General features: G+C 46.2%; 1 protein-coding gene across 5 annotated transcripts in view; it reads left to right on the forward strand.

Moving 5' to 3' along the window:
* Positions 1-14279, forward strand: part of Grik4 (glutamate receptor, ionotropic, kainate 4) — a 368414-nt gene that overhangs the window by 190906 nt on the left and 163229 nt on the right. For all 5 annotated transcript variants that reach the window (XM_013511259.1, XM_013511258.1, XM_013511260.1 and 2 more), the window contains one exon: positions 8721-8885. In XM_013511259.1, coding sequence (XP_013366713.1) covers positions 8721-8885 — 165 coding nt within the window. The remainder of the gene's footprint in view (positions 1-8720; positions 8886-14279) is intronic.

Consider the following 14279-nt stretch of genomic DNA (forward strand, 5'->3'; position numbering starts at 1 on the left):
GGCAGGAAGCTAGCTAGCCAGAAGACCAGCACTCCCCGCCCATGGCTCCCTGTGCACCGGAAGCCCTCCTTCCGGGGGCCTACAAGGCCAGGAGTGAGCTGCCAGTCCGAAGACCGGCGCTCCCTGCCCGAGGCTCCCCGTGCGCCCGGGACCCTCCCTCCGGGAGCCTACAAGGCAGGAAGCTAGCCAGCCGGAAGACCGACACTCCCTGCCCGAGGCTCCCTGTGCTCCCAGGACCCTCCCTCCAGGAGCCTACTAGGCAGGAAGCTAGCCAGCGGGAAGACTGACACTCCCCGCCCATAGCTCCCTGTGCACTGGAAGCCCTCCTTCCGGGGAACTATGAGGCCGGGAGTGAGCCGCCAGTCCAAAGACCGGCCCTCCCCGCCCGAGGCTCCCCGTGTGCCCAGGCGATTCTCCCCATTTGTGACTTGTCTTATTCATTTTCTTAACTGTACCACTTGAAGAGCAGGCATTGCTGATGTTGATGTTCAGTTTACATTTTTTACTTCACAAGTTGTGCTTTTGGTATCAAAGCTAAGAAATCTGTTTAATTCAAAATCATAAAGATTTTCTTGTAGAAGTTTTAGGTTTTACCTGTGTATCTATGATCTGTTTTGTTTTTAATTTTATATATGGCATGTGACAGGCTTTAAAATTTCTTTTTCTTTAACATAAATTACATTCAATTGTGTCATCACAGTTTGCTGAAAAGATTATTTTTCTACTGCAGCATTGCAAAAGTCAGTTTTCCATGTGTATATGAGTCAGAATAGTAATTTTTAAAGGAAGAGAGGTTGGCATAGAATCCCTCAAAAGCCAAGGCAACTTTCGCTCCAGTATTTGAAAAATGCCTTCTGTTGTCAGACAAGTTACCAAGCACTAGGGTTAAAAAGCATTAAAGAGTAAAAGTTGAAGGCTAAACTTACTGAAATGCAGCATGAGAGGCATAGGTTTTTATGCAAACACATAGTTGTGGTGCTTAGTTGGGTTTTATGTTGAGGGAAGTCTTTCTGGAGGAAGGGAAGTAATGCTCTGTGTGTATAAGTATGTAGGTAGGTAGGTAAGTAGGTAGATAGGTAGAAAGGAATAATGAGCAGAAAATCCAAATGTAAGTTGGAGATAGAGAAAGAGACAGGTCTTGTTTGGCAAGCCAAGGAGGTCCATGTATTTTGGGAGGGAAAGCTTTTAAGCAGGGGTCAATGCATTTAAGCTATGTGAGGCAGTAGCCAAAGAGTACTGGAGTTTGTGGTGCACACTGCGGGCAGGAAAACAGGGAACAGTGAGAGGCTGCGGGTAAGTCATGCAGATAAAAGGACTGCACTGACAGTAAAGTTAGGACTAGAGGGAAGAGGGTTCATTTGAAAAATATTGAGGAGGTAAAACCAGAAGCAGCTGGAACTGGTTACCTGGAACTGAGGAGTTAGGATAAAGACACAGTGTTTGAGTAGCTGGTGCTGCCATTAACTAAGAAATGATTTTGCAAAATTAGGTGTTTGATGTTGACTCTGTATGCATCTTAAGGGAGGTGGTCGGGGCAGAAGACAGATCACAATGGGTCAAGGAGATTCTGGGATGAAATCAAGTCAAGGAAACATGAAGTAATCATTGTAAAGCCTGGCTTGAATGAAAGGAGACGTGGAAGGGCAGACACACTGTCTACATGGTCAGTTGGAGGGTCTGCATGGTAGGGGAAGGGGAGGACTCTGACCATGATGCAGCGCAGGGAACAAGTCTGACCTGGGAGAGACTGCAGACAGAGGAGAGAAAGGAGGTATGAAGAGGCAGGCAAACCCCAGGAGGGAGGGGGAAGCCATGGGGTGGCTCATCTGGACGAGGAGAAGACCTTGTTCTGTGAGCCTGTTGGGAAGAGAGGGGCAAGGAGTCAAAGAATTTGCCACAGAGTGACCTCCATTTCATCAGTCTGAGCTGAAAGTAAGGGATGTGGGAGCTGTGCAGTGGCTGGAGGTGAAGGTTCATGTAATGGTTGAATTGTGCCCACTTCCAAACTCCTGTGTTGAATTGCTGCAGTCAGATACCCCCAGAACGTTGCTGTGCTTAGAGATAGTGTCTTGAAGGAGGTAATGAAGTTAAAATAAGTCATTAGGGGGGACCCTGATCCGTCATGATAGGAGTCCTTAGAAGAGGAGGAGATTAAGACACAGACACATGCAGCAAAGACTGTCTGGAGAGCAGGGAGAAGATGGCCATCTCCAAGCCAAGGAGAAGGGCTCCGAGGAAACCAACCCTGACCACACCACACTCTCACCCTCCCAGCCCCAGAACTGTGAGGGGGTACGTTTCTGGTGTAAGCCATCCAGTGTGTGGCACTTTGTTGTGGCCGTCCTGGTCACTAAATATAGTGTATGACGTGAGAGGGAGCTGGCCCAGTCAGGTGATGGCTGGTGATGGTCCCGTATTGGGTCTCAGGTTTGGATGAAGGTGTGAGCTAGTGGTGCAAGTCTGCCTGCAAGGTGGTGGAATTTGCTCCAGCAAGAGTGATGCCTGGGAGCAACAGGGTTCAGGGAGGGCACTGTGAGGTCAGAGCTGAGTGGAGGCTGGTGCTGGATGAGTGACGGTGCTAAGGCTGTCTCTGGGGACCAGGAACTGAGAGTGAGCAGCCAAGGGTCAGCTGAGGAGCAAAGCCCTCTGACTCCCCGAGGCTCACACTGTCTCTTGTTAGTATGGGGATGCAACAGGCTGAACAAACAGCTGTAGGCAGTGTTATAAACAGTGCCTATAAAGACTCTCCCAGTACAACTGTTTTATTCCCCTCATAAAGAGATAAGAGTTATCTAAGTACCTGGAATCTACAGCACTGGACCTCTGGAGGAGCCCAGGGACCGTGGAGGCCAGTTGTCCCACCTCAGGAGTCACACCTGGGCTATTGAGAATCTGTGAAGTGATGGTAAGCCCTATTCCAGTTTGCACAGGTAGGCAGAGCAGGACAATCCCTGGAGGTGTTGCCTATTCCTCTGCCCTGCAGGCCTGAGCATAGGATCATCATCTAGGCTGACTGCATCATGGACAGTGACTGATCTGACATTTGCTGTGGGGGATGCAAAGTCAGGTGGCCTCACATTGTTCATTCCTGCAGTAATCATTCTCCAAGGACCACTGTGCATTCACAGGTCTTCAAGTATGGAAAAGAATCAGGCATAGACCTCACCCTCAAGCAGCTGACACTCTAGGGAAGGGGAAAATAGGCAACCAAATAAAACAGTAAAGTAATGGAGTTCAAAGGGGGAGGGAATTAATTTGGGATGGGGAATCTGGGAAGACTCAAAGGCAGGAGGGAAGACTTTGGGGTTTTAAAGTACAACCCAGAAAGCCAAAGATGGTGTGTGCATACCTGTAACCCTAAGCACTCTTGGAGGCTGAGGTAGGAGGATTGCAGGTTCAAGCCCAGCCTGGGCAGTTTAGTGACATATCAAGTCTCTGATTCAAAAGTTTTTTTAAGTGCCTGGGGATGTAATTCAGTGTGCAAGTCCTGGGTTGAATTCCTAGTATTGAAAATATACATGCATACATACAAACATACATACATACATACATACATACATACATACTGGCAGCTAAGGACACTCACAGACACAGATGGGAAGTGTCCCCTCTGAGGTGCTCCTCCAAGGCAAGGCTTCCTTTCCCTTGGCATGAGCCTCAGAGAGAAGAGCGTAGAGAGTCTAGAGCTTGGGGCTTGTGGGGAGAAAGGCTCAACATAACTGCAAAAGACCCCTGGATTCTTGGGCAAGGAGACGGCACATTGAGCCCGCCTGGACTGGAGGAATCATAGTGCACTGGGTCCCCAGGGCTGAAGAGGGGGTCAGACAGAGTCCCCACACATCTCCCATCTCAGCACTACCCTTGCTGCAGCCCTGACCAGCCCACCTCACCGTGGCTGCTGATGGACTTGCCCTGGAGCAGTCCCCAGGGCCAGAGGATGTGCTGGCCCGTACTACTCCTCATTTGGCAGCAGCTGGGAGCTCTGAACATCCTGGCCTAGCTAGGCAGCCGGGCCTGAGGGACATAGCATAGGCTAGTAGCATCCGCGGCACATTAAGAGCGTGCAGCTCTTCTTCATCCATCTGGCCCCTCTCCTGAGACTGCTGGAGAACAAGTGTGCTGTTTAGTAATAGCCTGCTGCGGGCATGTTCCTGAGGCGGCCCATAAGAGCATAATCCTCCACCTTGTCTTTGGCCTCCACAACCCCAGAATTTAGTTCCTATTGTCATCCTGATTATCCCAATCCTAATATGTTTGATGCCAACCAACCAGCCAATTGAGGTACTTCCCTGCCAGAAATGAGTCACTGTCTAGAAGTAAAACCTTAATGAAAAACAGTGTCTAGAATGGCCTGGGGGTAGGGAGTAGGGAGAGCAGGATTGTGGATCTTACTGAGTTGGCAAGCACCTGCCAAATACTGACTGCAGAGTCCCTGATAAACCAACCTTGTGGAAGGGAAAGCAAGAAGGGGTGCAGAGGGACCTCACAATCTTCTTTATATAAGATTCCCATATTCACTATTGCCTCTGCCCATTATCTCCATCTCAAAGTGTGTCCAGTGCTGCTCTGTGAGTTCATTGTTTATTCTCTTACCTGGCTGGCTGGAGTCCTGCTCGTCTGAATTTGTATTAACACATTGTCCTAATCAGCTCAGGCTCCCATAACAAAATTCCATAGACCAAGTGGCTGACACAGCAGAACTTTATTTTTCTCTCTTCTAAAAGCTAGGAAGTACAAGATCACGGTGTTGACCCCTTCAGTTCCTAATGAAGCCTGTCTTTGGCTTATTGGTGACTGCCTTCCTACTGTGGGTTCTCATGGTGACGGAGGGAGAGGGAAAGAAGAAAGGAAGGAGAATAGAGAGGCTGTTTCTTCTAAGAGGAATACTAACGCCACAAGATCAGGCCTCCACCTTTATAATCTCATGTAACTTTAATCACCTCTATTTCCAAATACAGTCACATGAAGAGTTAGGGTTTTAACATATTCATTGGGGGTGGGGAAATGAAGTCCATAGATAACACCCTTAGAGAAAGAGAGAGAGAGAGAGAGAGAGAGAAAGAGAGAGAGAGAGAGAGAGAGAGAGAGAGAGAGAGAAGATAGAACCAGTCAGCTGTGGACCAGACCCTTGGGTGTGTGTTGCCTGGTATGATATAGCTATAAGTATACTCTGTGTACCAGTGGGACAGGGGCAGTCTGTTGTGACTCTGTAAAGTAAACACCTAAGTCGAAACATTTCTTAGCCCCTAAATTCATAGGGAATGTGGGTATTGGGTTAGGTTTCTGCCTCTGTAACAAAATAATATGAGGTTTTAAACTTAAAAGAAGAAAGACTTATTTTGGCTCATAGTTTCAGTCCATGGTCACTTTGCCCTCTTGCTTTTGGACCTGTGGTAAAGCAGAACATTATTGCAAATGGGCATGTGGAGGAAACTGCTTACCTCATGGCCACTGGGAAGCAAAGAGAGACAAAGGGTGACCAGGGTCCAATACCCCTTCAAGCACACCCCCCAATGACCTAACTTTCTCCCATTAGGTTCCACCTCCTAAAAGTTCTACCACCTCCCAATAGTGTCATGGGCAAGGGCCCAAGCCTTTAATACGTGGGACTTCGGGAGCCATTTAAGATCCAAACCGTTTTAGGAGAGATTATTTTATTAATTTTATTACAACAGATTATTTATTTTAATTACATTTATAGGTACAGTTTAGTTATACATAATGATCACATTCATCATAGAGAATTTGTACCTGTATGTGATATATCTTAATTCCTCTTTTTTTCTCATTCCCTTCCCCTGCCTTAAGCCCCTCTTCCCCTCCTTGTTTACAAAGCTTCATTTCCTTTTTATCCTTCTATTACAACTGATTTAAATAGATGATTGTACACTGCAACATTGGTAAGAGTGAGATCACATGGCCCAGCCAGAGGGAAGGATAGGTTCCTCTAGTCTAAAAATTTCACGGGGTTTGGGAAGCAGAGAAATTATCTGGGCAGATCTAGAGTCCAACTCATGTGTTTGTGTGCCAGAATTGACTTGCCTAAGGGCTGGGGATGTAGCTCAGCGGCACAGCGCCTGCCTTACAAGCACAAGGTCATGAGTTCAATTCCCGGTACCAGAGAAAAGTTAAAAAAAAAAAAGAAATACTTGCCTAGGTGGCATTTCCTTCATAGTGCCTACAGAGCTCATGAGTCCAACCAACCATGCCCTGTCCTCAGCTCAAATGCATAGAAAAGCAAACTTTCATGAGAAGACAGATGACCTGTGATTAAAGGGCAGGGTCTAACGTCAGGTCCACTGAGATCATCTGCCGCTCACCAGCTCCACTTACATGGGCAAGTTGTGATACTTCTCTGATCCGTGACTTCTCTTCTCCATATGAAGATAAAACACTTTGTCTCAGAGTCATTACAGAGATCATGTGAGACTGTGTCTGCTAAGCACTTACACCAGTGTTGCTACTGGAAAAATGTACACTGATTGCTGGAAAGCTGGTGTGCTTCCAATCCCATGATTTGTGCTGGGTGGTACTGCCAATTCCCGACATTCTACATATGTTTCCTATGCTCTAGGACCAGCCTAACTGTTTCTGTTTTAGTTGTGAAACATTTTTCCTAGATCGCATCTCATGCAGAACCCCAATATCTATAACTGGTAGATGTGGAGGTGTGCTAGCTAAAGATGGCACAGGGCTAGACAACCCCAGAAAGCTTCTAGAAAAGCCCCAGGGGCACCCCAAAGAACACCATTTAAGGATCACCTCTCTTATTACTGTTCTCCTAGTCAAAAGTTGTCAGCTGGTACAGCACAGTGCAAATGTTTCTGTTCCTCTTTCCTGAGGAACCATCCCATTCCTGTCTTCTCCTTGATGTTACCCTGGTGGGGGTTTTAAGTGTTCCTAGTAACACACTTGTAGACCTTTGGCTACCTCTGCAGGTGGCACATCTCAGGTGAATGTGGCGGTTGGTAGTTAATTCGTAGGAGCTCACCTTACTGCCTTTGTCTTGGGTTGCCCTTCTGCTGGTCACCCTGAGTAACTGAAATGTTACTTTTCTTGTTCAGTGAAGTTATGCATACAAATATATGCACACATTGGGGAAAATGCTTTGTAATATTCTATGTCCTGGTTTTTTGACTTGTGAGACAGTATGGGAGCAATACATGGAAAAGACAGCATGGAATCTGGATCTCTCCATCTACCCTAGCCACAGGGAATCAGGGGTTATGTGCTAGTGGGGTCTGTTTGCCTTGCAAGATAAATTTCATGTGTCTTTTTTTCTGTAAGGGCTTTACTTAGATATAATTTACATACTACATAATTTACTTATTTAAAGGATACAATTCAGTCATTTTTGCTATATTCTCAGAGCTGTGCAACCATCATCACAATAAATTTAGAACATTTTTTCACCACAAACAAAAGCCCCTACTAATTAGCAGTTATGCCATCTTTCCCCCAAACCTAACCCTACCTAGTCACCTGTTAGCCTACTTTCCGTGTCTGTAGATTCACCTGTTCTAAGCATTTCATATAAATAGAACCATTTAGTCCGTGTGTCCTTTGTGTCTGACTTCTTTCACTTAGCATAACCTTTTCAAGGTAGATCTGTGTTACAGCATGTATCAGGTCTTTATTCACTTTTGTTGTTAAATTATATTCTAGTATGTAGAAAAACCATGTTTTACTTTTCGATCAGTTGATGGATATTTGGGTTGTTTCCACCTTTCTCCATGTACAGCATAATATAATTATAAATGTTTGTAAAGATTTTTGTTTGTAGATTTTTGTTTTTGTAACTTAACCTATTAAGAGAATTAAGAATTTTAGTTGCTGGATTTATCTGCTATGTGCAAGATACTGTGTTGAGTACATACTACTCCTGTAACCTTCACAGCAGCCCAAAGAGGATGTTTCTCCCCATTTTCCATATGAGGAAATGGCAATCCCCTGGCTAATAAGGGGTAGAAGTGCCTTTCTGTGACCCCATAACACTGATTCTCCACACTGCTTCCAGAAGTTGGTCAGCCATTGGTACTGCCCCATTCCAGTCATCCCCACAGATTGCGACACTGACCAAGTCCAGATGATGGCCCACCTACTTGCACTATCTTAATTGAATCTTCACACCACCTGGGTGAAGTTGTCTTACTCTCCCTAGTGTTGAATGAAGAAAAGAGATTCAGAGTAGGTGCATGGCTCACCTGGGTGACATGGTTCGTGGGCACCAGAGATTGGGGCCCCAGTGTCAGCAGTATTCTGCACTGCTCCTCGCTTACCCACAGCTCTGCCTCACAAACTTGGCCTCGTATAGCCCTCTCTCACCTTGGGAAGAGTTTCTTATATGCCTGGAATTCCATTTTCAAAGGATAGCACATGTGTGGCTTGCTCTGTGCACACAGACACACATCCAAGGGTCTTCCTGTGCCTGGGCCCCAGTGACCTCATACAGACAGGACCCCAGTGACCTGGGGTCATTACAGAGTTCCTTGGGTGCAGATTCACATTACAGTTTCTTGGGTGCAGATTCACATCCACACCCTGCAACCAGAACCCCTGAAACATGGGGGGAACTTGCTTTTGGAATAGTGCTGTGGTGGAGAGAGACTTAGAGATCTGCCCAGAAATGGAAGATAGTAGTTGGGGGAGGTTTGGGAAGGAGGAGGGGTAACAGTAGTGGGTGGTGTACCAACTATTTCCATGTGGTTGCCTGCCCACAGCTGCTATCTTGGACGACCCCATGGAATGCAGCAGAGGGGAGAGGCTGTCCATCACCCTGGCCAAGAACCGCATCAACCGCGCTCCTGAGAGGCTGGGCAAGGCCAAGGTCGAAGTGGACATCTTTGAGCTGCTCAGAGACAGCGAGTACGAGACTGCAGAAACCAGTACGTAGAATGGACAGGGCTGGCAGAGGATTCGCTGGTGGTGTCAGCTGCCCCATTGCCAGGCCTCTGCCAGACATCCTCAGGGGAGGGGGAAAATATGCACCAGGAGGTCCTTTGAGGAGTGTAGCCTGTATGAGACTCCTGCATTTGTTGTGAATCATATATAGAATAAAGACAGAACACTATTTCATTTATTCATCTCCCTACTCATTCATTCCTTCATAGACTGATTCATTCATGTCCTGGATATTTTGTGCACAGGTCCCTGATTGAAATTGTGTGTGATTGGGAAAGAAGAAATACCAGCAACCCTATGGTGGCTGAGCCATTGCACATCTGATTGCTTGTCTTGCTTTTTTGTGCAGAGGACAGCATTGTGGGAGGAAACTGGGATGTGGGACTTGGAATAGAGTTGGGCTGCTTACTCTGTAAGTAACCTTGGACAAGCCACTACTTATCCTATCAGTCTCAGTTTCTTCATCTTAAGGTAGAAATACTGAGCTCTACTTTGAAAATCTACTTGGAGCTCTACTTTGAAAATCTTGCAAGTTGTTGTGAGATTTAAATAATTTAAAACGTAGGAAAATCTTCTATTAATTGCTGCATTGCAGACATATATTAGGTCACTTAAGCCGTACAGAAGACCCTTTACTATATGCTGGGCATTGCTTTTCATTTTTACAACAGTCTGAGAATTAAGTGTCATTACGTCCACTTTAGAAAAGAAACCAAGACTCAAGTTTACTGTCTTAGTTACTTTTCTTGTTGTCGAGACAAAATACCTGACACCTAAAGTTAAAGAAGGAGGTGTATTTAACTCATGGTTTGTAAAGATTTCAGGTCATAGTTGGCTGGTTCCAAGGCAGGGTGGTGTGGAAGAGCAGCATCACAGAAGAGAAACTGTTTATGGCAAGGAGAAGGCAGTGAGGCAGCAAGCAGCAAAGTGGCCAGGCAGCAGCAAGCAAAGTCAGAAACCTCTAGTTTTCTCTATTCCAGGTTACCTACATTTTGGATGGTGCTACCCACATTCAGGGTGGGCCTTCCCATTATCCACACCCAGAACTATGCTTAACCGACCAACAGACTAATTTAGTAACCATGTGCCCTTAATCCCAGTTTCACACAATTTAATCCCAGCATCACACATCCTAGAACCAGCCACCTCTGAAAAAGCCCCAGACCTTATAAATCCAGTCCACAATCTGCTGTGCCTCCTCTGTGATGCCATGGCCTGTTTCTGGTATTATCTTGGCAACTTGAAGTTGGAAATGATAGTGAAGAAAACCTCCTCTCACCCAGTGGTGGCTAGAAAGCAAGAGTTAGGAAAAAGAGGGCTTGGGTTCCCATTATCCCCTTCCAGGGCAGGCCCCTAATGATCCAACTTCCTTCTATTAGGTCCTACTTACTAAGGGTCCCACCAGCCCTAATAGCACCTCAGGCCGGACACTAAGCCTTTAATACGTGGCCTTGGGGAGACACTCAAAATCCAAACTATAGCAAGAGTGCCTAAGCCCAGACTAGCTAACATTTATTCTAAGACTTGGAAGAGTCCCTGTCTCCTCCTATTCCAACCCATTTGGACCTTTAACAACACTCAATGGCAAATGCAAATAAATAAAACAAAAGAACAAATTACTTATGATGTCAGACATCTGGTCTCCCATATGAGGACCCAGCAATGTTCTAGCCTAGGCTGTTAGAATTTCGAGAAAGGAAAAACATTTGTACTGCCAAGTACAGCAGGTTAGGATATTGTCAGGACCCAGAAAAGGGAGAAGGGGAGGAAGGTAATGACCCCAAGACCTACCAACCTTTCTCTCTTTCTGTATTTCTGGCATGACTCAGGACATCATGGATTGGGAATAATGGCAGAAACAAGGCAGATACAGTCCTTGCCCTCTGGTGGTTTGCAGTCTCTGTTCAGAGTCTGCATCAGTGGCAGCTTCCCACAGTGCCTCTTACTAGGGGTCCCTGAGATGGAGAACCTGCTTGGCCCAGTTCGTTTTGCTGTGTGGACAGTCTCACAGGTATTGGCCAGATTGTCCGCTGACTACCCTTGGTGACAGTGTCCATTCCTGGTCCAATAGCTATGACTGAGAGTGGATCATACTATGCAGAACAGAGCTAATGAGGTCCTCAGGGCCTATGGGCACAGATTCCTCCAGAAGAGGATATGGTAGAATAAGAAGCAAAATAGTTATTCATGTATTCATTAACTCATTCAGTCAATAAACACTTACTGTGTGATATTTTGCTTGATTTTAGGGAATAAGTTTTCAACAGGGAAGAGATAAAAGTCCTAGTTGTCATAGAGGTGAATTTGTAGTACAATGAACGGAAAATTCAATTTCCCTAGATCTTCCAAGTGAAATCAGATATACCAGCAATGACTTCCAATGGATCTTCTAGCCCTGTCTGCAAGATTTCTTTGTTTAGATCTTAGATGAGGGTTCAGACTTTTAAATAGTTCTTTAGTCCCTTTGAACTGAGTCTGTCAGCTCCACCTACAGGCATCCCTGGCAGGACCAAAAGTGCAGATTTGCCTGCTGTGGATGGCATCATTAGCAGATGTATATTTCCACTCGCAGTGACCCAGGCAGCCTGCTTAGTAAAGTCAATACGTGGAAAATATTAAGCCAGGTGAACTGGGAATAAAGGAATTGATATCTTTATTCTACATTGCAGAGCTTTGAGCATCTTTTTTATGCCCTTCTTTTAGGTGCCAAATATTTTATTGGCAAGTAGCCCTCATTCAGCCTTTACATCTCAGTGTGTTAGAGACATGATTAACATTTGTTAGAAAAGAAAGCTTCTGGATCTTTCTACCCCAAAGGCCTTTCAGCTGAAGCCAGAGTGCTTTCCCACAATGGGTTTTAAACATCACCTGAGTAGTTCACGGACAGGTTTCATCTCTCCCAAAGTAAGAGGACGATGGATGGATGGTAGGTTAGTGCTGTTGGCTGAATCCAGCGGGGACAGAGACTAGATGTCAGTGGAGGAAGCAGGGAAAGGAACGGAGGAAAGGGACAGCATCCCAGGGTAGAAGAGGGCCGAAAACTCTGTGATCCTACTTTGAGCTGTCTGTGGATATAAAAATTAGGATCATGGGTTTTAGAGTCAGATCAACTGGGGTTAAATTCTGGCAGTACCACTCATTAGCTGTGTAATGTGGACAGGCTGTTTACCTTTTCATGCTTCAATTTCCTCACTTGTAAAAGAAGAGTGACGGTAATGTCACTTTATGGGGTCCTTCAGAGTACCCCACGAGATAGTGGGTGAAACCTTTACACTATTCACACAGCTGAGAGCAAGTGACAGGTGCAACTTTTTGGTGGCTTTATCCTCTTCCAGTCACAGCTGAGCAGGCTGCCTCTCAGCCTCTCAGTGTCTTTCCACTGTTTCAAAGTTAGGCCACAACCACGTAGCAGCACTATGTCCAGGTTCTTCTCAGGTGGCTTGCCGAATGTCAACAGCCATCCTGATTGGATATTCCCCTTCTCTTTCTAGGTATCTGGGCTTGATGCATCTGGCAGCTTTGGACTTTGGAGGTTAGGTGGGCTACCCCAAGCCAGCTCCCACTCAGTGTCACAGACTGTTTTCCCTGGGCTAATGGGCCCAGGCTAATTTGCATTGCTAATTTTAAAATATGTGCATGGCCCCAAGACTCTGACCAACTCCCCCAAGTTCACACCTATTACCCTGTGGTCAGGGAGCCTGCTTCAAGGGAATGAAAGAGCCCCTGGTGATAATGTTTTTGCCTGTAGAATGCAGAAACTCCTACTGAAGCTGGGACTGTAGCAGTTCAGCAGGGCACAGTTATGCCTTGCTTTCTATAATAGATGGGTTTCAAAAAGCTCAGTACACATCACACTTAATGAGTCACATTCAAGGTGGACAAGTCAGTCCAGGGAAGCAGTGGTTACTTTCAGAATTAAAAATGATGAAGTGCAAAGAAGGTAAAGATGCTGGAACCTAGCAGTGCACCTCATATGATGTTTGAATATGAGGCTCACAGCCAGAAAGCGTCACACAGGGTATTAATTACCACCCAGCCTGGGAGCTTGAAAGATAGCAGTGGAGATCACCTTCCCCCATCCTATTAGGTTCAAATAGATTTTCATACAGTGGGTTTAGTTAAAGTGAAGGTCACTGTAAAGCTTCCTCCAACCCATGGGGTCTCCCCCAACCTCTGCCCTTTCACCGTTACTGCCTCAGGCTTCTAGGTGTTTGACTTCCCAACTCCCCTACACAGCCCACAGATCTTAAATAAAAGGGATGGACAAGACCTATGAGGTCATCTCCCCTCCCACCGGAGCCCTCCTCCCTCTCTTCCATATCTCATCTCCATCACAGCCTTTCTCTTTGCAGGGAGCTCCCACCAGGCATAGCAGGCCTCTGTTCCACAGATCACTGTGTCTCCTGCGGTGACTGTATTAGAGCTTAACTAAACGCCACCCCTTTACCACCCAGATACCCCGAGGCACCATCCCTGCTGCTGCCAGAGACAGTTTGCAGTTTAATTTACTGCAGAGCTGTAAGCAAGGGCTTTCCTAGCAAAACTTCTTGTCTCTGTGAGCCAAGCATGCCATCAGCTGTCCACAGTGTCCCCCATGGAAACCCAGAGGCTCACTAATGACAGGGCCTACTGTAGCTCCCGTGGGCCTGGCATGGAGCACAGCATGTGATTTTCTGGCTTTTTCAGGCCACTCTTCCTGCATAGGCTGCCGAGCTCCTTGATGGCTCCACGGGCGTGATTCCAGTGATTTGAAGGTACCTCTAATAAGTGAGGGCCAGCATCCCTCCATCAGTTTGATGGAGTAAATTGAGGTCAGCGTAAGCAAAAAAAAAATGAAGAAGCCAGAAGAAAAATGCATATAAATTATGAAATAGTGATGAGTCATTCAACAAACATTCCCTGCTCTCCTCTCTGAGTTACCCATGTCACATATGCACAATACAGACTTGAACATGCATTGAGTTACAGTGCTTAGAAATCATCCAATCCAATTCCCTCACTTTACCGATGAGGAAACTGGGCTTACACTCTTTTCCAGAAAGAAGTTGAGATCCACACTCTGCAAAGTGACCTAAGTCCTAGGTAGCTCTCCTTTGGTGTACCAGGGAGTGGCTCAGACAAGAAGTCAGACTAGATAGAGTACAGGCCAGGTACAGAGGTGAGGGGTCTGGACCAGACCTTGGCATTTTCCATAGGTGAAGAAAAAGGAAGAAAGCATCCAGGTAAGTGGGACAATAGCAAGAGCAAGAGCTTGAGCCTGGACAAAGAGGGGTTTGTTTGGGTGCAGTGGCAGATGAGCATAGCAATGATAGAGTTTACCTGGGGCAGAAGTCAGGGCCAGAGTTGGAGGGTAGGATAGACCAGCACTCACACTCAGG

Source organism: Chinchilla lanigera, unplaced genomic scaffold, assembly GCF_000276665.1.
Source record: "Chinchilla lanigera isolate Chin_1 unplaced genomic scaffold, ChiLan1.0 scaffold00011, whole genome shotgun sequence".
Lineage (NCBI taxonomy): Eukaryota > Metazoa > Chordata > Mammalia > Rodentia > Chinchillidae > Chinchilla > Chinchilla lanigera.